General features: G+C 39.4%; 1 protein-coding gene across 1 annotated transcript; it reads right to left on the bottom strand.

The window, feature by feature from the left end:
* Positions 1–1,554: 1,554 nt before the first annotated feature.
* itga2.2 (integrin, alpha 2 (CD49B, alpha 2 subunit of VLA-2 receptor), tandem duplicate 2) lies at positions 1,555–23,944 on the bottom strand. Its single transcript, XM_069138917.1, has 30 exons — positions 23,852–23,944; positions 22,596–22,719; positions 17,528–17,637; positions 17,165–17,256; positions 16,642–16,756; positions 15,906–16,033; positions 15,634–15,782; positions 15,222–15,372; positions 14,598–14,763; positions 14,355–14,431; positions 13,406–13,544; positions 11,932–12,077; positions 11,669–11,812; positions 11,330–11,533; positions 11,033–11,163; positions 10,721–10,884; positions 10,153–10,304; positions 9,933–10,043; positions 9,546–9,631; positions 7,406–7,547; positions 6,412–6,495; positions 6,223–6,299; positions 6,047–6,130; positions 5,822–5,924; positions 5,625–5,735; positions 5,191–5,301; positions 4,344–4,457; positions 4,128–4,217; positions 3,680–3,796; positions 1,555–3,333 (listed from the first exon to the last, which is right to left on the bottom strand). The coding sequence occupies exons 1-30, from the start codon at positions 23,895–23,897 to the stop codon at positions 3,244–3,246; spliced, it is 3,558 nt and encodes a 1,185-aa protein (XP_068995018.1). The 5' UTR covers positions 23,898–23,944; the 3' UTR covers positions 1,555–3,243.
* Between the last annotated feature and the right edge of the window lie 1,268 nt (positions 23,945–25,212).

The following is a 25,212-nucleotide window of genomic DNA, read 5'->3' on the forward strand; positions in this document are numbered from 1 at the left end:
TAGAAGCCAGATGTACACAGGAAAAAGAGGGTTTTTTTAGCATGTAGACAGATGTCGCTATGAAAAAGATAATCAAACAAGTTATAATCACATTCTTCTGTGACATATTATGACAACTCTCTTTTGCTCATCTACCAGGGGGAGGCTGTTTGATTTTTAGTGCCAGGCTCATTTTATGACCTGAGGGTTCTTGCAGTGTTATTTATGATGTGCTCTTCTTGTGATCCACTATTGAAATTCATGCTACAGTATCTCAATCCAACAGCTGTAACAGTGGAAAGAACAAAAATAAAGGATGCAATCAAATCAAATCAACAAAAATGGCACCAGTACTCAGAAATATGGAAGTAAAACTAATATTTGGTTCATTATCTTCACTTATCAGCTTTTTTTTTTTTTTTTTATTGTCCGGGGACATATTTGTCCTAATTTCAGTCTAGTTCCTTAGTTATAACAACCATTCTGCACTACGGAAGAAAAGACTTATCTAACTGATTTATGGCATGTGTTGACTGTTATCAGCTCAATCAGAGCATTATGAAATTTCACATCTGTAAAAACATTTTTGTGGGATAAAAGCAGATTAAGGCATCTGTAATCAATAACATAATCTGTCTCACAGACACTTTTGTAGGCTCATTCTTAAATGATGTCTGCTCTTTTATTAATTAATTAATGAAGTTATTTATGATTTTATCAAGTAAAGCAATTGGTGATACATATTTACGTGTTTTTTTTTTTACTAAAATTTAAGAATCTGACTATGTTCACTAATTTAGTGACTAATTTAGTAGTATTGATTACAAATTAAACAAATGTAAAAGTTCCTCAGAGTGGCAGTTTAATATGTTACTTGTTTAAGAGTTGTTTTTTTTTTTAAAGTGACATTTTCAACAAATCTGAAAACGTTCAGTTGATGTTGAGTTATGTTCGGCAAATCATTCAGTGTCTGCTGTGTGTGATTTGTGAGATCAGTGTCTTCTTTGAAGAGTTGAAGTTTCCAAAACACTTGCTGACATGCAAGTACATTTTGACCCTGCTGTATCAACTTTAAAGTGCTGGCTGTTTTCCTGAAGTCATTAATGGCAGAAGCAAAGAGACAAGGGGGACTCCATGTCCCATCAGCTCTGAGCTGAATCTGGTTCAAGCAGCTCGTGGTTAGTACTGATTGGAGTGCTTTGCTACTACAAATAAAACCACTGTTAGAGATTATAAGACAACACTGATTGGCTGCAAACACTCCTGGTGCCATGGGGAATGACATTTACTTTGACATTTACTTTGATACAGAATTTTTGTATTTAAAAGCCAAACATTGAGACTGTAATACTATGTGGTTGTATTTACTCAAATATCTATAATATAATTTGACAATGAGTGATTAAACCTTCAGGTTTTTATCATTATCAAATGAGACAAAGTAATAGTTGACCATGCCAGTTACTCAATAAGCTAAAAGTCATTTTAAAAGTGTTAGAAGTATGAAGTTTGTAGTCAAGATGTGTGTACCGCTACATGTCTTACAATGTGCAGAATAGGCTAGCAGTTATTAAATAATTTGCTATGACAATTTTTTATTTACAAGAACACAAGAACAACAATTTGTGAGCAATCATCCAGTTGTGGCATGGGTCAGCGGTTTGGCTGTATCTGCCAATCATCTGCAGAAACTCCCAGAGGGCCGCATTTACACACACTTTCACCATATCTCATTTCAACAACTATTTCCACACCGCTCCCTGTACACATATACATAGAATCCAAAGGCTGTTTCACAACACTGCACCGCATGAGTAATTGTGAGACAGAGCAGTTCAATCATTTATCAAATTCTATATATCCCCTCCAACAAGGAAGGCTCGAGCCCAGGCGCCCAAAAAAATACTTAATAGAAACTAAAAGCATATTCCATTTCTCCAGATCCAAAAAAATGAGTGCTAAAGACTCTGCTGGGTGCTGCTTTTGGCACGATGAAATGGAAAACATTCAGAAACACATTCCAAAGCAGTCTAGGGACAGACTAACAGAACGGTGGGAGAATACGACAGTCAAAAATGTAAGATGAAATTAATTGAGTTTGAAGGAAAACCTCAATTGTGCTGAAGTTTAAAAGGAAATGGTGCAAGTAGGGGAGGTTAGAGGAGGAGAGGAGAGGAGATGATGTCCAAGTTGTTAAAGAACAGTATCAACACGTCACCTGTATTACGCTGACACCTTGTGGCGAAGCTGTGTCAGTACACATTTTGACTTTCGAGGATTTTCTTCGATTATTCCTTTCACAAACTTTCTACTGTAAATATGAAACATTGGTATAGACTGGATGTGTTTAAGGAGTAAATTATGCTGGTTATCACTTTTGGCAATCAACAAAAAGCAGTAACTCCAAAATTTAACAAGCACTTTCTTGGCCTTTCCCACACCCTTCCACCAAGTTTTATCTAAATTGTGCTGATAGTTTTTCCCGTAATCCTGTAAACAAACAAACAAACAAACAAACAAACAAACAAACAAAAAAACTGTCCTTGTTCGAGGTAATGACAGAAGTAGTCACTCCTTTGACCCATATTGCCAAAAATCTTTTCATATATAAAACCCAATATTAAACATCATAATTTGATCCTATAGTTTAAACTGTACAGTACAAACACAATGAAACAGCCTAATTACAAATTCCACCCTTCACAGGATAGTTTTGTTTCCTTTCTGCCTGAAAGCAGTTAATACCAACAGTCTTAATGCAAAACAAGCCCTGAGTGCCAGAGGTGTTTGTGTCCTAAAAATGTTTAGACAGATGAGCTGCAGTATATTCGTGATTGTAAGATTTTATAATTGCTTTTCCGTCACATTATCCGGAATTTGAAGAACGGCAATACATAAGTTAGATGTCTTTACAGTGTAAAACTCAGGATGGCAACATTTGCATCCAAATTGACAATTTCATCTGTATATATGACTCTGTGATGTTGGAAAAAAAAATAAAGTTTTTACATAATTTTTTTTAAGTCAGTGCAGAACATTCTGTACAATCCAGAAGCAGAAAATAGAGACGGACAATGATCCTCTGTAAAATGCACAGAGGTTGAATCCCAGTTATCCACAGACAGCTGACATAAACAGTCTCCATTTCAGTAAAATGCCCAATTTCCAGTGACTGAGCAGTAGTCTATTTGCCCTTTTTACAAGAACTAGCGAGAAGTACTAGTATTCACCCTGGAAAGAGAGAGAAGGCCACGTGTTTTCACTTCATAGCACTTCATCAACGTGTGCGTGGCTCTGTCTGTCTTCATCCGCCTCCTTCTGCAGCTTCTGGTATTTTCTTTTGAAAAACCCAAACTAGGAAGGAAACCAATTCAGTTCAGACACAGGTGGAATATCAGGTGTCATAAATAAAAATCTTGAGGGTATATTTTTTATATTTTATATTTTTTTACATCTTGATATACAGTATTTGATAAATATACTGCCGTCAGTTTCATAGTAGATTGGTTATAAATAACCAGGTTTTCCTGAGAACGAATAAACACAAAGCTTCACATTTCTATGAAAACAGATCAAGTTAATTCTCTCTTTTCAGGGGAAGAGGTGGCAGAGGTGTTCACCAATACATAATATTATAAAATTATACAAATAATTTACTGATGTTCCTCTTTGTCATTAACATCATAAGACGAAAACTTACCTTCCACAGCAGTCCGACAGCCAGAGCCAACAGCATCAGTCCAGCTATGACGCTGCCGACTATCACTCCCACTGGAACATCTTCTTTCTCTCCAAGTTTGCTGACTGTCAGCACCACCTGAACAGCAGGAGAGCAGCAGGAGGGGACATTGTGTGGTCTGTGTCACTCAGATATGGCATGATTAACAAAACATAAACAGAAATTTACACCCAGTTTTTTTTCTAATACAGAATATCATTCTGTATAGTATGACTGATTTAATGTTTAGGAATGTGGCATTTGCCTCCAAAAACTGCTCAACAATGGTGTTGCAGAAGGAAATGAAGATAATACAGTATACTGATGGCTCACATTAAATGTACTGCTCCTAGATATACACAGTATGCTTTTATATAAATAAATGTCTTCATGTGAGGCAGCATGTTCAAGTATCTTAGCCTGATCTTACAGGTAGCTGTTTGAGGCCGATGATGAGCAGATCGGGGTCGGAGGTCTCCAAACTCAGACTCGACGTCAGCTCAACGGTCTGGTAGGTGGCCTAACGTGGCAAAATTATACGAATGAGAGCTGAAAATGCATCACTATGAATTCATTCATCAGTAAAATAAGGAAATAAATGATACTGAACGTAGACTAAACAACCACCATTATTAAAGATGTTTACCGTAATAAATGTTCCACTCCAGATCCTCGTTTTAACTTTTACAAAGTAGTCACTCTTCACTTCAGTGTCTTTGAGGAGGCATTTTATATATTCACATTTTGCACTCTTGCAGTCCTGTCGGTTAAACAAATAACATCAATGAAAGAAAGTCAATACAAAATACTCAATATATAAATGTGGTATAGTTATAGTATGTTAAAAAAGAGACTTCTATTCTGCTATAGATATTTGTTAAAATCATGTACATAAATTGAGTAGCTAACTGTATAGGTACAAACTATGTTAAAATATTACTATACAATTTATTTGAAATAAAGTATTATTTGAAAATATTCCACATTCAAATCATAAAATCCAAATAATTGTAGAGCATTTGTCGTTTTTAGCTTAATAGAAAATATAAAGCCACATGCAAACTATAATGTTACTCTATTATGCACTGAAAAGTGTACATTAGGTACTGTGATGGAAATTGTGGAGTTGGAGTGAATAAATCCAATGAGACAAAGGAGAGGAGAGAGACCACAACATGTTGCAATGGCCGGTTGCTAAACCCCTCTGCCTGGACTCTCACATAGTTCCAGTTAAATTGGTCTACATTCTTGCAGATAAAGAAAAATAAGCTATCAGTGGAGTGTTTTTACCAAACTGGAAATGAGCCAGACTGTCTCCAGTCTAAGTATAAATAATGCCCTGTGCTACTGGCCTCAGACAATCATATACCACATATAGACATACAAACATTTACACATGTATATATTACCAACAAGATACAAGTAAAAATACAACCTGAAAAAATGTCTCCTTGAGAGTGGAAACATTGAACATAAAAATATGCGTGACTGACCAGCTTCTCTGTCCCTTTGAGGCTTTCCCCGGCGAAGGACACTTCATGGCTCTTCACATCGATCTTCAGAGGATCGACCAGATGGCTGGAGTCACAGCTGACAGCACCTCCCTGCAGGTAGAAACGACCTCAGTCATTTAATCTCAAAACCATACAGTAAAACTCAATGAAATTATTCAGTCTGACATGGAAAAACAAATATGGAGCAGCTATCGAGCAGTTTGTTAATCAGTCAAACTGAGTAGTTGGTTGTTTTCCATCAGGTGACCACCATCTCCTGTACACCCATTTAAACACTGCACATTGAGTATGTGTGTCTATTAAAGAGTTGTTTGATTATCTCTAATGTTTTTTGTTTTTTTTACAGATACGTACAAATTTATGAAGTTAAAAAGTTTTAAAACTCTGAACTTTTTTTTTATTTGAGTACTTACTGCTTGTGTCTCCACACTGCTGACATAGAGGAGTTTATTTCCACCTTTAGTTGTCATTGGCAGAGCAATGGTCAGATACAGGATGCTGACAGGGAAGTTACCTGTTGAAACCTTTAAATACAAGATGTTAGAATGCATTTGAAATACATATATATAGGAATTAGATGATGATATTTTAAGAGATTCATTTATTATACCTTGACGGTGAAGTTAGACTCTGGGCCGATGTCATCCAGAGATTTCACTGTCGTTACCACTGGACTGGCTGCATCCGCCACGTAGAAATTTATATTTGACTTCCTAGAACAAACAGACCGTAAAGTTAACACTTTAATCCATTAGCCATCATCCACTGTCCATCTGACACTGTCAAACTAAAATGAGAAAAAAAATAACATTATGAAAACAAAAAGTAAACTCACCAGGATAAAACAACTCCTGTGTCATACTGAACAGGAATGGATACGTCCACATTATTGTCTGCAGGTCTTTGTTCTTTACTGTCACTGTGAAGAAGGAAGGAACACAATATGATTACATGCCAATAATTTTAATCAAGTTGGACATTTTAATTGAAAGTCTTATTGATGCAGTGTACCTCCTGGCTTCAAATTTCACCTCGGCTCTGTTTTGCAGCAGATCAAAATTGTAGTCAAAGTTGATCTGAAATTTCACCTGTAACAAAATTATGTGATGTTTTCCATTGCTTACTGTAACATATGATGAAATCAATGCTGCTAAAATCAGTTCAAAAGAGAAGAAATGTGTTTTCTGTTTTGCCTCTTACCTCTTGGTCGTTTTTTAATGCTGGGTATCCTACTTGGCAGGTGACCATTTCTAATTGTGTTGAGGTGCATTTGACTGCATCCGTCTGTAAAATTACAGTTCAGAATAACATAACTTTATGGCTCGTGGCTTAATTACAATAACAATACATTACCAAAAGGCTGAATTCATTTTAATGTTATTAAATTCCAAATTATATCCGGGTACTTATTTGGTATTTAGAGTAATAATCAGGTCCTTTACTTAAGTACAAGTACTAATATCCCCCTGTGAAAATACTCCCGTCCTGCATTCAAAACCTTACTCACGTAAATGTAGTATCCTCAGCAAATTTACATAAAATATAAAAAGTAAAAGTACACACAATGCAGTAAATACAATTTTTGCAGTGTTTTACTATCAAATATGATGTTTTTGGATTAATGTTATTGGTAGCTTATATACTGCTGGAATACTTTATATACTGTTGGCTAGTTTCATTGGCAGTAATGCATCCTTTTTTAACGTTTGTAATGTTGCTGTCCTGTGAGAACCACGTCAACAAGTTCAGAAAAAGAGAGAAAAAAAGATTTCCTCTTCATGTTTTTTTCGAACTAATTGAAGTAGTAATTCTCTCAACCCATAAAGAAACATTAAATCCTTTAGTTCATCAGACACATTTAAATTCTAAATCACCAGATTTGGAGACATGGTTTTCACCGGACAGGAAGTGTGGAAAAACTGTCAGATAAATGTAGTGGAGAAAAAGTATATTACATGTCTCTGAGATGTAGTGGACCATAAAATGGAAATACTAAGTAAAAGATCTCAGATTTGTACTTAAGTGCGGTACTTGAGTAAATGTACTCAGTTATATTCCACTACTAATTGTACGTCTGATTCAGTGACTTGAAAAATCTGCCTAAAAGTTCCATTGAAGGACGAACACATGAATTGTTCCAATTAGCATCACGTCAACATAAACTGCTTTTAATAAAGCTGTTTTTTTCACCCACAGCAGGGAAGATGGAGGAGTAGTAGAGGTTGCTGGAGAAGGTTGCCAGGACCAGCGTGTTGTATGCGTTCTCCATTTTGTTCTTCACAACAACTTCAAATGACAGTTCTCGGTTATTAGCGCTGACCAGGTTGGGAGTTGAGCTGCAACACAAGCGCTCAAATTACTCTTCTCTGCATTCATGTGATTTCATTTATGGATGTCAGAGATTAAAAAGCTTAATCACAGCATGAGTATTGTCTAGAGAAGGAATGGTTTAAATAATTTTTTTTCCGTTATTTCACTAAAAGTTGGGACATACTTTGAAAACTCTGAAAACTGATGAACTCTATTGCATATAACGTTAAATGCACAGTGCAGTTTCTTTAGCGCCTTCGTTCAGATTGAGAAGCACAAAAGGAAAAAAAAGAAAGTCAACACACAAGTACTCTGAAAAGCTGCTTTATGGTGTCTATAAACTCTTTGTTCATGTCTTTTCATGCGAGTTATTTTACTGAGCACGTGGCAGCCAAACTTTATTTTTTTTCAGGCTCACAAGTTTGACCTGACCATTTTATGGGCTGTAATTTGTGCAGTTATTAGCAATGAAGACAGACTCATAAAACAGAGAAAATAGAAAATAGTGTGATGGTTGTTAAGACTTACCAGGACATAACAGTAAACAGAGGATTGCCAGGTTTGGTCTAATCTTCACACATTTCTTCTCTGATACACATATGTCTACACTACTACATGCCTTTTATATAACACAGTAATATATTAGATTTTATCCTGAGTAGGGATGCAGGGCTTTGAAACTGGTACTGTAATATCATCTGGACAGTTCAGTGCATATAACAGCAAACATATGTGGTGGAAGTAATGTCGTTGAGAATGTATCATTACAGTCAGAAATTTGGACTGTAAAAATCTGTTTCATGATTGTCACGACTAAATAAGTTACATTAAAAACTTAAAAGGAGCAGTGTGCAGGATTTAGTCTTATCTAGTGGTGACGTGACAGACTGCAACCAACTGAACACCCCTCGCCTCACTCTGATTATACATTAATGAAAATATCATTATGAATATCATATTTCATTTCGGCCAACAGATCCATCTAAATCCTCCACACTGAACATTTAGTTCAAGAAACATTCGTCGATATCATCAGTTATCTCATTCCAGGGGGTCAAATACTGCTGTTTTGTCACAGCTCTTTAACGTATTAAAGATATGCACCGGGTTATTTGGGTTTAGGCACCAAAGCTACGTGGTTAAGGCATAGACTCTTTATAAAAGTGGATGTAGCTTCTGGGTCTGAAAAGTGAGGTTGATGTGGAAGTGCCTTAAACTGCAATACCCCAGAGGACCACCGGAGGTTGGCTCCAAAAAGTCCATAACTCCATAGACATCATTAATTAGATATTAGGCGTCAAAAAGTGGTATATTTAGAGGTGTGTCTGTTTGATTGACAGGCCTGTGGTGCAGTCAGGTTTTCGCTAAAGCTGGACGGGGCGTGGTGTTCTCAGATTGAATCAGATTCACTGCTCGCTCCTTCTAAACTCGTCGAAATATGGTCACTTCTGGTTCCAAAATAACAAAATGGTGATTGCAAAATCCAAACCTGAGGCTTCAATGTTCACAAACCAATGTGGGATGTCACGGTTGGTTAGGGTAGGGTTAAGAAAAGATCATGGTTTGGGTTAAAATAAGGAATTTTAGGCATGTCATGTTGTGCACTGTATATTACGCAACATGTTACATAAAAGTAATCCGTGACTTTTGCTTTGTCAGGGACTGGAGCACAGACAGAAACAGAAATTCAGAAGTTTCTTATGTGAAACAACCAAAATTGTTCTAACCTGCAGAAAGTTTTATCTTTATGTGCTGAAAGGGCTCTTTGCTTATAGTAAGAAGCTGGCTGAGATCATCTTCACTCCACAAATGACTCACAGTAGACAAAATCAGAGCCTTGCCACAGCTTGTTCTGTCCCACACTGAGGATACCATCACACATCATATAAATTTATGAAACACAGCTCACCTTATCTTTACTTCAAAACAATATTCGGCATGTGTCACATTGTATGTTTTACATGTTATATTAATCAAGTCGGACATTTGGTACCAAACACTTTAGACAGGAAAGTGATTCCTACCTGGTGGTCTTTGTATCTGTCTTCACACTCAGCACCAGATCACTGACACACACGTCATCAGAGCCACAGTCTTTAGTGAAGGGGATCTAAAACAATAACAGAGTGTCAGATTCAGCTGGATGCTGCATGGATGCCTATCCTCCTATATTATCTATCGATTTGGAAAACATAACTCAAACCTGTTATATGTTTACTGCGTGGGATGATCTTTAATCTTGTTGTTGGGAAATCACAGTATTTAAATGAGACCTTGCGTGACTCTGTGATACAAGCCAGTAATCATCACGCAGTTGTAACATGTCATTTTAAATGACTGTACAAACATCTCTGCAACTGCTTTTAAAGTTCGAGTCAGACATGCTTATATGTAGTGAACCAGATACTTACAAAAAACTCCAAGGCACTTGGAGAAAACTTGTCGAGGACGGGGTTTACATCTGGATTCTCCTGCTCGAGTTCTACTTTCAGACTCAGGGAATTGACAAAGTCTGGCGCCTCCTGTTAAACACACATCAGGAGAGCTTTTAAAAAAATATTTTCTACCTTCAAATCTGCAGTAATGTAGCCACAGGCCTTGTCAAATCAACAGATGATTCTCATCCAGTACCTGGACATAAACCTGGTAGTCTCTGCACAGAGGTGTCGATGATATTTTGGCCTTCTCTGTTAGGAAGCGTTCGTTGTTTTTTGTAAATAGTCCTCTTGACGTCACTCGTGAAGCCAGCAGGTCAGCGTCCAGAGTTAAAGTGTAGGATAGATCTAAAAGATATGAGGTCACACTGTTTTATATCTACCTTCAGTCTTTTTTCCTTGAAAATAATTTAGGATGGGATTTGAATGTCTTTAATTAACAGTTTGACATTTTGGAAAATAGGCTGATTTGATGATGATAGTTAAGATAAGAAGCTTAATGGCAGCCTGGAAACAGCCATTCTGGCTCAGTCTGAAGTAACAAATTCACAAAACGTTTCTCAATTATAAATCTGTTACTGATTGAAAGTTTTAGTCGAGAACATTCACATTCTTGCCTGACATTTCATATGCTATACTGTACTGGAGCTCATTTGTTATAATAAATGTTGTGCTGGATTCTGTTTCATCCTTCAAATCCTGTCTTAAAGTCACTAAAAGGAATCCACATACTGTTGAGAAGCCTAACAGGTCATCAGATTTACCAATGGGTCCAACGGGGTTCTTGGGCCTGAACGCAGCACTGAAACAGAGGTTGGCGTTGAAACACGGAAGCTTGCGTCCGTTAACGTCACAGGGTTTGTGGAAGATGTTGATTTTATCAGGCTTGAAAGAAGCTTTAGCTGTGACGGATGCCACACCTCGTGACCTGAAAACAAGTTCAGTGTTAAATCGTTATCAGACTATCCAGTTTGATAAGATTAATATGATGCAGCAAATTATTGCATCTTTTAATCATTCACAATGTATTATGAGGAAAATCTATTGTTTCCATTTATTGCACAGGTTTGACTCACCAGAGTTGCACCACTTTGCCATAAGCACCGATTGAGATGTCAGGGAGAGTATCATCATTCAGATCTTTATAGCTATCCAGAGACCGTCCAAAATACTGCAGCTGGGGATCCAGTTTGGAGCCAAGTATTCTCTGAAAAATACAAAGTATTATCATCATCAAAGAACTGGTGATATTAAATGTGTTTGCAATATAAAATATTGATGTCTATCCATTTGTTTGGCTCCAAAGACACAGAAGCACCTGCAGCACACCTGTCTGCCAGATTTCATGCAAACAGAACCGTTTCTGTCCGTACCTGTGAGAACTGTTTGTTTAATGTCTTCTTCTGTCCATTGTAGATGTAAATGACACCTTTCTGTTTGTCTTCTAGCGGCGCTCCGACTACGACATCATTGTAACCGTCGAGGTCCAGGTCAGGAACGGCGGAGATGGCCATCCCAAAACGGGCATTCTCAGTTGGGGGTGGACCATTGAGGAATCCCTGCTCGTTCAGTATACCCTTCAGAGGAACAGACGGAGAACGTATGTGGCTGATGGAGCGAAACATCATGCTAAAGTTCTTTTAAAGTAAAGAAAACTATAAATGAAGGTTGTTATTTTTTGCTGTTCAGAAGATCTAAAAGTAGATTTTTACCTTGGTGACAGAGAAGAGGTAGACCCTGCCCTCTTCTCTATTCAGCTCGCTCATGTACATGGGAGCACCGATCAGCAACAGGTCTGTAACTGTATCTCTGTCCACATCCAGGGGGCACAGGACGCTTCCGAAGTACGACCCAATCTAGCACAACAATAGAAAGCTGTTTACTGATGATGACATAAATCTGTTTTTCAATACACTGCATGTATTCATCTAGCTCGTGGAGAAAGTGTGAACACTGTATCTTTATAAGTCAGTACCTGCTTCCCTCTTTCTGAATCTATGATAGCAGATTGCTTCTGAGCATTGACGGTGTAGACGATAACTTGTCCAGAGTGGTTGGAGCGAGGTGCGCCAGCCACAAAGTATTCTGTCGGCCGATCGCTCAGGGTGGTGACAGCGTAACCTGGAAATGAACACAAGTAAAACATTTAATAACTGTCACCTGAACTTGGGCGCATCTTGTTACGTAGAGAGGTGAAATGTGCAGTAACTAAGTATAGTAACTCTGCTGTTGTCTTTTTTACTTTATGCAGCTTTTACTTTGTAAAGTTTTAATGGTAAATATTATACTTTTTTATTTATTTGATAGTATAATTACTAGTTTCTTTGTAACTTAAAGCCTTTGCACTCTTTTAAAAGCACTTTCAACTCTCGCTGATGAGACGGCCAGTCAGGCGTAACTTGGGTGGAGTGAGCAGGGAGTTACATGATTTTACCGAACTCCATGTACTGATAAGAACAATGATGGGTGAGTTATCCTGTCTCAACAAGCACAACAAAATCAACTAACGCATGAGGAAGATATCACTCAAGACAAGCTTGTACATGCCCACATTGTCTCAAGAAGAGGTCCAAGTAACACACCTGAGGTTAAACTTTGGTGGGCTTTAAGATTTTATATACAAAACACAGAATATGATAATTTATGATGTGAAATATTATTGATTTGTTGAAGAAATTATGATAATAGTTAGAACATAAGATTTCTGATTCTACTTAAATACATCAGTAGTAACAGATCAATTATATAAAAAATATAACCTCTGAAAGTTTATTTTTGATACTCAATTTTGACTGACACAAATATGCACTTTTACTTAAGTAATATTTGGAATGCAGGACTTTTAATTGTAATATATTATGTGCAACTTTTACTTCAGTGAATCATGTATATAAGTATATATATGTAATATATATAGATATATATACTGTACTGTATATACTGTGCATTTTATATTTATATTTTATATATTTTACTGCTATTTTATTGCTTTTCTATTATTCTATTATTATCTTATTGCTTCTGTATGCTGCTGTAGCGAAAAAAATTTCCCCTCGGGGATAAATAAAGTAACTACCTAACCTAACCTAACCTTCCACCACTTCTCTGAGAGGAAGCACTGTACTACAGAGTCACAGCAGTAACATACGTGCAAAGAAGAGCAAATCTTTGCAGTGTCTGTGGATTCCCTCAAATCTTCCACTTAAACCAAACAAACTGTTTATTGCTTCAAATTCTATTTGATGTTTACTTTAAAGGTTTGCAGGTTTGCATGAATGTTCAGTTGTGTGTAAATAATAATAAAATATATTTCCATGATAGGAATAAGGATGATATGATACATGAAAATGTAATTAATTAATTTGTAGTGTCATACAAAGATTTAATGTAACACAATCAAAACTTATATTAGAGTATACCTGCACAGAGAGAGAAGTGTAAATGCCTACCCAGTAGTGAGCTGTGGTTTCTGTCCTGCAGTGTTGTCTCAAAGGCAGAGAAAGGGAGAATGTCCACTTTGGACCCTGTTTGATGGACGACAGTCCCGCTCCAAGCGTAGGCTCCCACTGCTCCGAGCATCATCACATCCTGAAACAGACCAGACCAGTCAATAGAGGGCACACCAATACTTCTGAATAGAAAATGTTGTTTGATTGAGTTCCAAGTAGAAACTTCACAAATGATGAGAAGTACAAATGCAGAAAAATGGACCGAACATGTTGTAAATGTTTTAAAAAGATAACTGCTTAAGATTGTGGTCAGACCTCGGTAAAAAAAAAAAAAAAAAAAAAAAAAAAAAAAAAAAAAAAACCAACATCCTGTGTATTTTAAATGTGAATATGTCTTTGTACTGCAAGAGGACCGCTGTAAAGAGGTTTCGGTTTACAGATGACTAATCACACTGTGAAAAGCTTTGTTGTCACTTCAAACATCACGCATGGTACTTTGTTAGCTGTTTCCAAAAATGGCTCCTCACATATTTTCACAGCTTTTAAGTTGGTGCCCTGTGGTGCATACATTCATATGTGGAGCATCCACACCTAATAATATTTGGCCAAATTTTGTCTGTTGACAAAAAGTGAAGGAACAATGTTGGAATTGTGCCGATTTTACTGTTTTTCTTCGTACTCTTCTTTTTTTTTCTTGCTGGCATTGAAACTTCTGAGAAGAAAATTCTCTGTGAAATTCTCTCTCAAAAAAGTACAAACAATGTGCCAGACATCTGATAAGACTTCACATCAGACTACTGATGAAATTTGACCATCATTTCCTCCCTGCCCACAGAAACACACAACCCTATACATTATCTTACTCGTGTAAAGAACAGACAAACTTATGAACTTGCCTTGTAACAACTGTTAGAAAAGTGTTAAAAACATAAAATGCAGTGTGCTACACCTGTTGGCTGGAGTAGTGAGCGCTGAATCCAACCTGGGACATCTCCATCTTGAAGTTGTCTCCCCCTTTTCCAGTGCCTGGTGGGACCAGAGCATCATATTTACATCAGAATCAAAGAAATAATAAAAAATAACAATGACCTGTAGCTAGGACAGACATGTTGTAACATGAATGAACACCCTGTATCAAGTAAATGACACACAGCCCGTACAACAATTGGACACACAGAGAAGTAATATGTACCTTCTATGTTGAAGATGCGATTGCCCAGAGCTCCAGCGATGGTGGAGAGGGCTGCCTCTTCTGACACATTGAAGAAGTATTTCTCTGTGGGTAAACTGGCAATGGACTTGATTTCTGTTATTAGGTTTTCTGTGTTGATGTCATTTCTGGTGTAATAACCCAAGACCTTGAAAAAAGGAGGAAAAATCACAAATTTAGGATTGCAATGAGAAACAAAGTGGTTTAGGTAATAACGTGAGCTAAAAAATAGAGCAAATTACAAAAACAAATTATGCAAATGTAAATGTTTAGCTTTAGAATTTAGCATAGATAGCCAATGCTGTGTAATCAACAGGCATCACATCCTAAAGCCAATGAAAATTATAAAATTAAAGAAATAAAAATTTGTGTACAGAGTAAAAACTTTGAAAAAGGCTTGTGTAAAATATTGTTACAGTAGATGTTGTAAAGGCAAATCAACAACATCCATTTTTAAAAAGCAGAATTATTACGAAACCTCATAGAAAAACTAAAAGTGTGATTTAAGTGCTGGAAATAAAACCTAAATATGCGACTCGGTTTATCAAATGTAAATCTGACTTCATACTTCATAAAATAATGAGTAAACAGCCAATCATCACTTACAGCAATACCGAAGCGGGTGATGCCTTGCTTCTCACACTCGGCAATGAACGTATCCCTGAAAGCCTTGTCGTGAGACTCGCCATCAGTGACGACCACCATCACCTTGGCAGCGTCTGGCCGGCCGCCGTTGTTTTTATGGAAACCCCACTGACTAAAGAGAGCAGACACAGCAGACATTTTGAAGTTACTGGTTGTGGTTTTATCACAAAAAAATACAAAAGAATAAAAAAAAAAATAAAAAAAAAACTACACTGATTTTATTGTGGTCAAAATCTAGTTATAATATTTGAATAATAAAACAAAGCCTTATAAGAAAACAAAGAAACCAATCAAGCAGTGAATTATACAGGTAAATATTCCACAGATAAAATAAATACATTTGCATGAAAAGCTGTATGACTACAACACCAACCTGGCATATTGGATCGCATGGAAGGTGTTGGTGAGAGAACCGTACATCTGTGTGATTGTGGACACTGCGGCCATCACCTCGTCTCTGGTTTTATACTGATTCAGTCGGAATTCAAACGTCGGATCAACAGCATACTGAATGACACTGATCTGGCATAAAAGAATTTAAAACACGCTGTGATGAAGCTGCAACACTGACAAAAAAAGTAACCAGTCGAGTAAAGTCAAGCGTGTCCTCTGCTGTATCTCCTGCTATGGCTGATGACGTGTCACCTGTGTCTTCTGGGGCCCGATGTCAAGCGTGGGTAATAATTTCTGCAGGAAATCCGTCATTGGTTGCCAAGGATAAATGCTGTTGGAGCCATCCAGAACAATCACGATGTCCATCGGCCCTCCACATGCTAGAAGAGAGAGGGACATACTCTATCATAATATCCTCAAGCAGCTGTGTTGAATCAAATGGCAGTCTTATAATTGATCTATTTTCTAACTTTCATTCAGCCACTGGTTTCAGTTCAGTATAGTTCAGTTCATACTATATGTAATATATCACATTTAACACTCTGCTGTCTTTCTTCATTTATTAAAATAACATTATCATGTGGTTGAACAGATGTACATGTCTTGCTGGTGGAATCCAGAAACCTCAGACTATCAAGACATGTGAATGAAAAACAAAGCCAACAAGCTGTGTTGCCAAAATTCAAACCAGAGGACAAATGAAATAATGACTAACGTTCACTTGTGAAAGAAATGCTTTGAGTGTGGCTGTTTCTCTTATTAAAAAAGCAACTGGTTGAACTACAACTCCAAAGTTTCCGATGTCACATTTTCCCACAAATATTGAAATTAATCTGAAACACAACTAAAAATATAACAAAAGCAGACTGCATGCCACTGTAATAGATTCATACCATAAATGAATCATGTCTCAAAAGGTAGGAATACCCTGAAAGATAATCAACTATGCATAACTTAAACCATCAATAATCCTAAAAGAAATTCTTACTCTGAACAGCAGGGGAGAAGGCAGGCTGAGGTTGAAAGAGCGGGTCCATTTCGGCACATATTCCTGGATAGAAGTCTTGATCGCCACACTGCTGTCCCCAAAGAGGACCACACATCTGTATCAGATGACCACAGAAGAAGAGACAAAAGTCTTAATGGATGTTCAGGGTTGTCACTGCCTTTAAAATCTTATGTCTGAGTTTAATAGTTGTAAATTTGACCATAAATAAATAAATTAATAACCAGTGATCGAAACCTGCAAACAATTTTATTTAGTAACCTACAAAGCCTGACAGGACTTCCTTTCTGCTGCAGCACTCAAATAAAAAAATAAAAAAACACTAGTCACACTAATTACAATACTCTGAACTGAATTACTGAACATCTATTGAATATTAAATATTCCATCAAAGCAATCATTGTAATAAACGACCGAGCACAAAAATGTACTGTATAAGAAATGTATACTGTCAGTGTCTGAGATAGCGCTATCATTTCTATATTCTGTATAAAAATACACATACCATCAAACCTCTAACTGCGGGCATCCGGGTCAGCGTCAAACCCAGGGACATATTTTTGTTGACATTTTTAACATTTGGAATACTGACAGAATCTGTAAATAAAATAAAATTACATCAAATTTCTGATTATAGTAGTTTAATCTGCAATTTAAACAATCTGTTCAATTACCATAAGATCAAAACATGAATGAAATACATGCTTTACTGAATTTATTTTGTTATTTTCAAAACATATCAGACAAAAAGACATCTTGGATGTTTTAAGATGACACAACTTTTAGGTTTTCTTCAGGCATTTTAAGTACTTGGCCAGTGTTTGGACTAGAGGTCAAAGGTTAAAGAAACAGAACCCACAAACCTTACCTTGAAGGTTGAGCTTGTCACAGCTGTTTCTTGATCCTGAGACTGGACACTTATAAACATCTCCCTTCCTGTTTTGACCGAAGCCACTCCAAGGAGCACCAACCAACAGCCTATAGAAAACAATAATATTAATCTTTGCACCACCAAATAAACACAAACTATGAGAGTCATCTCTATATCTACAGAAAAAACTAAAGTAACTGCATTATTTTAACAAGTGAAATAATTCTGGGCCAATTTCAATGCTTAAGTGATACAAAATGGACATAAATATCAGTATGAGTTTGTAAAAAATAAGTTTGGGTGGCCCTGTTATGAGCATGGGCCAACAAGCCCCTCATGTCTTTCTTTTAACTCTCTAAAAATACCAAACAAGATTCTGCAGCTAACAGAAAATATCCACTTCAGACACTTTATTTCCACATCACAACCCCTCAGGTGCTTCTTGCTGCTGTTGAAACTGTCACTTCACATTTAAAAAAAAAAGAAAAAAAAGAAAAAAAAAAGCACAGGAAGTGGGACACATCATTGGTGTCACAGTATCTGGAAGTTACGTAAATAGGCCGCTCCTCCAGACGGTGAGTTACTCTGTAAACCATGACTCAGAATTTACAATATCCAGACATCAATGACAAGTTTAGTTACTGTTTAACTAAGTGATACAAATGAGGCATACTGTAAGTAAAAAGCTCTAAACAAGGCAGGATTGTTTGTGTCACTAATGCAGGTTGTAGCAGCTCAGACTAAACAGAGCGCATAGTTTTAGTTTTTTGGTATTTTAACGTAACATTCCTGCCAATAAAGCAAATTGAATTGAACTGAATGTAATTGTATCCAGGATTGTGTTGTAAGATTCAAGAATTTATTCTAACTTATCTGTTAAGCTTGACAGATAAAATTCGATTTTTTTTTTTTTTTTTAAACTCATAAATATCTGTATCGGTCAAAAAAAAAATCCATTACCTTGTTCAGTTGTTATGAGTAAACAAAAAAAAAAATCATTCCCTTCCAGGGGGGAAGCTGGAAGTTTTTGAGAAAAAGAAAAAAAACTAGACCAACACTAATGCTGTGTTCCAAATTGCGTATTTACGTCCTAACACTCACTATTTTGAGTGCATAAGTGCGTTCACACTGACAGGTATACAAACATGCACTGCACTACAAAAACCCGGATGGTGCACTCAAAATGGTACAAAAATTAAGTGTCAAAGCTGCTGAGCACTTTGTTTTAACACTCAACGTTCTTGGCTACCCAAGGAGGGACCACCGACCTAAAGTATTTTTAAACTGAAGGAAGCTGCAGCTGCTATTGAACACTGCATAAAAGTGTTTATTTTTCACGACGTACCGCCATGCTGCTGTTGGGCAGAACACACCCATGTGTTTAATGTGTGTTTTAAACAGGGCATGAAACGACGTTCACTTCTGGGTGAAATAATTAAAGTCTGCAGACATGTTGGTGAGTGATGCATTCAAATGTTATGGTTATGTCTGATGAGTGCAGAACAGCAGTGTGGGATTTGAAACAATAACCTGTCAAAATTCAAGTGTTACACAAGTCACTGTACTAACATGCAAGAGTACCATGTAAATGTACTAAGGGAGGTACGTCGTTTGAAACACATACTAAGAGTCGATAACCACGCTGACGGCCCTGTGAGGCCTTACTTAAACGCACACTGGTGCCTTAATGCACATACACTATCTTCAGCTCAGGAAGACGCACCAGCCAAGATCTCCGACTGGACCGTAGTCCGTCTGCTAAAAGCGTTAAAAGAGAAGGGGATGCCTCACCACCACTCCGACAACAAAGCAAAACTGCTCCAACTCCTCACAACTTTCCAAAAGTCACGTCAGGCAAAAAACACAGACGTACCTCCATCCAAAACACACCGGCGTAACGTCAACGACAGTGACGTCACCACGCACCTCCAAGCCCTGCCCTCCCACCCACAAAGTTCCGGGTTGCCAGGTTTGCAGCGCGCCACCTCTCATCCCCCTCCACTTCCTCAGGCAAACTCATCTTTGCACAGCGGCACCGGGATGCCAACTCTTTTCCTCTCTTCAATTTCCACAGCATTCCATCCTACCTTCTGGCTTGGATTCATCATTCATTCATCTACTGCTGTTCTTCCACACACCCCTTTTTTCTGCCCTCTACTCTGGCACCGGGTTGCCAGGTCTTCTTTCCTCTTTCCCCCTCTCTCATCCATCCACAGCGCCCATCATCACCACTGGGCTGCCAACTTACAACCCTTCTGCCCCCTTTCCTCAGGCGCCTCCAGCGACCTTCCCAGCACAACAAGGGCCGCAGTTTACCCTTCTACCATGGAGATTCCTGGCACCGGGATGCCAGTCCCTACTCCTTCTTTCCCTACCCTCCAACCATGCCATGCTCTCTTTTCTGGCTCTGCGCCGCCGCCCCCTTGCCGACTTCCTAGTTATAACTCCTCCTTTATCACCTCCAGCCCACGGTCTCTTGACCATGAAATCAATCTTCGCTCAGCTTGGCGTCCCTCTCTGAAGAGAAAACAGAAGGTCCTTCACACACCTTGGAGTTTCTCGGGATTACTCTCGACACTGTCCGGTTCCAAGCTTCTTTGCCCGTGGAGAAACTCCACTGCATCATTCTCCTCCTGCAAAACTTTCTTCTTACTCCCTCTTGCACCAAACGACAACTGCTCTCCCTCTTGGGACATCTGAACTTTTCCTTGCGCATCATCCCCCAGGGCTGCTCCTTTATTTCGCACTTGCTTTCCCTCGCATCATCCACACCCTCACTTATCGATCCAGTCTCCATGAATACCCCCTCCAGAACAGAGATGCAGATGCGGCTGCACCTCCTCTCCAACTGGAACGGTATCATCTTCTTTGACGATGACCAACTTTCCAACCCAGAAGGCATTCAGCTCTACACTGACGCTGCTCCTTCCGCCGGTTTTGGGGGCCACTACGGCAGACGATGGTTTTCAGCTGAATGGCCCATCGAGTTCCGCAACTTCCTCCAAGGCTCCCTCCAATCATCTTCAGCAGTCCACGAAATATATCCGATCGTTATCGCCGCTCTCCTCTGGGGGCACGAGTGGCCAAAAAGGTCTATACACATCCATTCTGATAATATCACCGTAGTCGACATCATTAACAAAGGCAGAACCAACTCTCCCACGATCATGCCCTTCATACGCCGTCTCACGTGGCTGTCGGTCACTCATCAATCTATTCTCCGAGCTTAACATGTTCCTGGCCACCATAACTCCATCGCTGACTCTTTGTCTCGCTTCTCCTTCCAGATCTTCAGAACCTTAGCTCCAGACGTGGAGGAGAGTCCAACCCGTCCCACCATTTTCAGACACGACATTCCTCATTTGAAACAAACCATCGCAGAACTCATCGCTTTTTCCCAACAAGCCATCATCAGCAGCTTAGCCTCCAGCACTCTTTCTACTTACCGGACGGCCTGGAACTCTTTCCGCTCCTTCCACGCCACGTTTAACCTTCCGTTCCCTTCCTTCGACATGGCCTCCGTATGCAGCTTCATCTCCCATGTCCACTCAATTCTCCACATCGAGATACCTACCATTAAGGTTTACCTTGGCGGTATCAACTTCTTTGCAAAATTACTCACTGGCTCCCCTGCAACGCTCTCCCAGTCGTCTTTACTTATTAAAGGCCTTCAGCGCCAAACACCTACACCGACTCCTCGCCGTCTCCCGCTAACCACCGATCTTATTTCTCACTGCATTGCCACCCTTCGTTCTAACCACTTTTCCGCCCACCTGGCACGCACTCTGGAATCCATGTTTCTACTTGCTTTCTTCGGTTTCTTGCGATGCTCAGAATTCGCTTCTTCTTCAGCCAAGTCTAACCCTAGTCTCCACCCTTGCGTATCTGACCTCTATCCCATCTCTGAAGATTGCTTAGGCTATTCGCCCAAATGGCGCAAAACAAACCAGGTCAGCAACCCAGTTCCCATATTTTGCTTTAAACTAAATTCATATCTGAGCCCCTACGAACCCCTCATACACTATCTTCAGCTCAGGAAAACGCAGCAAACTTCTCCCCCTGAACCGGTGTTCATCACCGAAACAGGCCAAGTTGCCAATTGATCCTGGTTCCTTTTACACTTCAGAGCAGTTCTAATCACCTCCGGGATTAATCCTGACTCCTTCTCCGGCCACTCCTTTCGCATAGGGGCAACCACCACCGCGTCAAGCAGAGGAGTCCCAGACCACCTCATCAAGGTCATGGGCCGCTGGTCTTCCCAAGCCTACCAACTTTACACCCGCCACGGCTTCGACGACCTGCGCAAAGGGCAGGCAGCCTTGCTTTCTTAGGATGGCTTCTTTTGGGGATCTGCAAGGCCCGAGAGCCGCAGCGGATCCTCGACTAAGCCTTCCCCAAACCGCGAAACTCTCACCCCGGCTTAATCAATGAAGGTTCGCCCTCAGCCGAGGCGGGGTCCTAGCTAGTGAATTGGAGATAAAGTTTTAGCTGAATTTCAGGAGCAGCACCACGCCTCAACCACTCCCCCACTTCCGGTCACACTCCTATAAATATCCACCCACTCTAAACCTCGGCCTGTTCACGTTTTCTGCATCCCACCCTCCCTCCCTCTTGTTAAACCGTTTCACTTATGGTTATCATGTTTCATAGCCTTTATCCTTCCGTCCCACAAGGAGATCTCGGGGATCTGCAAGGCCCGGGAGCCGCAGTGGATCCTCGACTAAGCCTTCCCCAAACCGCAAAACTCTCACCCTGGCTTAATCTCCCCCAATTAATGAAGGTTCGCCCTCAGCCGAGGCGGGGTCATAGCTAGTGAATAACTATGTTCAGCAACAGGCCTTCATTTGCTAAGTGGACACTTCTATATGAAAAATTCTCTATGGCATGAAGCACATGCTCAGATCAAGCTCAAAGATCCAGAAATATTACAGTGTGTGTTCACCAAGAGCTTACACAGCATTCAGATCTCAGCCCTGCAGAGCATCTTCCGGTACGCCTGACACTATTATTACATCATCCCCTGATCGCAGCTATCTGGGATTACATGAGGAGGATAAATTCCTACCATTTGCCTTGATGGTTTGTCGCTTGTTGAACTGTGTAGCCGAACTCCTCTGCTGCTGGTCCGGTGAATATCTTGGCACCTGCAGTGCCGACATTGAAGGAATGTGACTGCCAGATTCTGTCAGCTGGTAGAAAGGAGAAAGACGTGGTGCATTAATAGTGTGACACTGAAAGTTTATAAAAAACAACATCATATAATACTCTGCTAGTAATAGTTCTGTCAAAGCAGTTCTGTACTGTATAAATAGGCCTATTATAAGCAATTAATATTCAACATTTTTGTATTTGGTTATCTAAAACCAAAAATATTATGGCACAGAAGTTTGATGTTTTATCTCCATCAGCTGACTTCCTCCTCTGAGTCAGGTGGGCAGTTTGTGGCTGAATCATTTACGTTTTAAAACCACCTCAGCTTGACTCATGAAGGCAAGGCAACCCACAAACAAAATTCCTCGGTACATGAACTTCATATCATTTAGGAAGTCTAGTAGACGTTCAACTTCAGTGTGTTTCTCAGTAAACAACATCTTCAAGCTCAAGCCCTCTGAATTCCTTCAGGTGGAATCTGCTTGTCCGCATGAGTGCTGCTGCAGTATCAGAGCCACAAGCCCAAACAGGCAGAGCCCAACTACCAGCCTGCCTTCCCCTCAATCAGCAGCCAGCGGAATGTCGACGGATATTGGACTCAGGAGACCTTCACTAGCGCTGTCTTGCCACGCCTGTTTACCTGTAGCACAAAGTAGCACTTTGCCACATCTCGGGACTCTGCAAAAATGAAAAACATATTCATATTTCCTTTCATTTCAGAGATGGAGCTTGTAGGAGAGGAATTAAAAGTCCCTGTCTGGCTGCGGCTTGAGAGCTTCCACTGATTACAGGGCAGCGTCAGCGAGCAACACATACAATGCGACTTTTCTCCACTGTGATCCACAAAACAACTAAATCTAGCCCTATTTACTCCACGCGTGTTGACTGTGGATCATGCATTTGGTAGCAGCCGGAGAAAAGCTGAAAAATGACGCGAAACCGACTTCAATATAAAAGCATTTCAGATATATTAAGTAAATTCAGACCGAGGGTTCCTCCGGTGCTCTTCAGGTGTGTTGAAAGTGTATGAAACCTTTTAGCAACTGCCTTCAAAGCCCTGCCAATCTTATGAAAACGATATGAAGCTACTTTACAAGAATATTTGTAACTTTTCAGGTACGACAGCGTGTAGTGGTGGAAATAAGTCCACAAAGGAAGGTCGGTACTCACCAATGACTATTACAATGAAGAAGATATTCCCCCAGAGGTAATCCATCCTCGTCGTTATTGCATTTGTAAGAAGCGATTAAATGAAGCCGCAGCACTTGCCACAGTTTGGCTGGCAGCGCAGAGGTGTCAGCCGTGACGCACCGGACACTCTCCAAATAAGGACTTCGTGCTCTTACCTGCCGACACAAACTTTGACTAAGTATTGTCAAACAGTGGAGTCTGTAACAAACTTCTGCCTGAGCAGCTCCAGAGAAACTGTCGCTTGAAATCGAGTAACGAACAGGCAGAAGTCCGGAAATAAAGAGCATCAGAGATTTCACCGCGAGTTTAAAGTCAAGACAACAAATGACATTTTGAAAATCAAATGGAAGCAGATACAGGATGAAAAAAATGACAGCTCAAAACAAGTCCACACCCGTCAGCCTTAATTTAAACCCCCTTTAATCGTCATTCCAGTGGGAACAACACTTAAATCATCAGATGTCAAATAAAAAAAATGTACATCAGTAATTAACAGTAAACAATTTGAGAGTTTTGTCATCATCCTAGAACCTCTATTGTCTGTGCTTACAAGTCATTGCAGGACAGAGTTATGGTGATGACAAGAGTAAGTTTTAAAAAAGTAATAATCAAGAACCTATAAACTGAAGCCCAAACACTATTAAGTCCATGAGACATGCCTTTTCCCTTCACTGGAAAAGAATGGTAAGACCTTCATAAAATAAATGGGCAGAGTGGTGAAAGAACTGAGAGAGATTAAACTTTCAAAGAGTGGTTTCTTTCCAAAATGCTAATTTGGAAGGAATCTGAACTGGTGCTTGTTGCTCAATCCGCTCAGACGGATAATCACATCTGATCTCATATTGTCCTGTGAGCAAATAATTTTAAGATATTTACTGTAAGTAAGAACTTTTATCACTAAAAGGACTCTTCACAAATACCTTGACTTTGGGAAGTTTGACTCAGAAACTGGAAGCAGTTGTGTGATGTGCTTCGGTGGCTCCAGAGGAAGTCTGAGAAAATAACCCTGATGACATCAGCTCGGCTAGAGACTTTTAATAGAAGGCCTGCATTGTTAACTGAGGACGTGGAATGTAGAAGATGAGGGCATTCACCAGGCAAGGAGGGTCAGTGCATTAGGGGAAATGTAGGATGCTTGACAAGGAAATAATAGGTCTGTTGCACCTGGAAGCAGCACAGTGTGATGTGCTGGCCGCTGAGCAGCCCTACTGAAGCAGTTGGAATATACTCCAGAGCACCTCATTGGTGGCAACGAGGGACCGGCTCCTCTTTTACTCACTTTGCCCAGCTTTGTCCTGCAAGATAAGGCAGAACTTGAACCAACAGCCTTCCAGTTAAAA

This window comes from Embiotoca jacksoni, unplaced genomic scaffold (assembly GCF_022577435.1).
Source record: "Embiotoca jacksoni isolate LCO1_2020_lvr unplaced genomic scaffold, fEmbJac1.0.p SCAF_8, whole genome shotgun sequence".
NCBI lineage: Eukaryota > Metazoa > Chordata > Actinopteri > Embiotocidae > Embiotoca > Embiotoca jacksoni.

Excerpts from the sequence above, each read along its gene's own strand:
- itga2.2 (XM_069138917.1), bottom strand. The coding sequence starts at position 23,897 with ATGGATTACCTCTGGGGGAATATCTTCTTCATTGTAATAGTCATTG. Across the intron at positions 10,044-10,152 it reads ACTACCAGGTTTATGTCCAG|GAGGCGCCAGACTTTGTCAA; the intron begins GTACTGGATGAG and ends TGTGTTTAACAG. Across the intron at positions 4,218-4,343 it reads GGAGTGGAACATTTATTACG|GCCACCTACCAGACCGTTGA; the intron begins GTAAACATCTTT and ends TTGCCACGTTAG.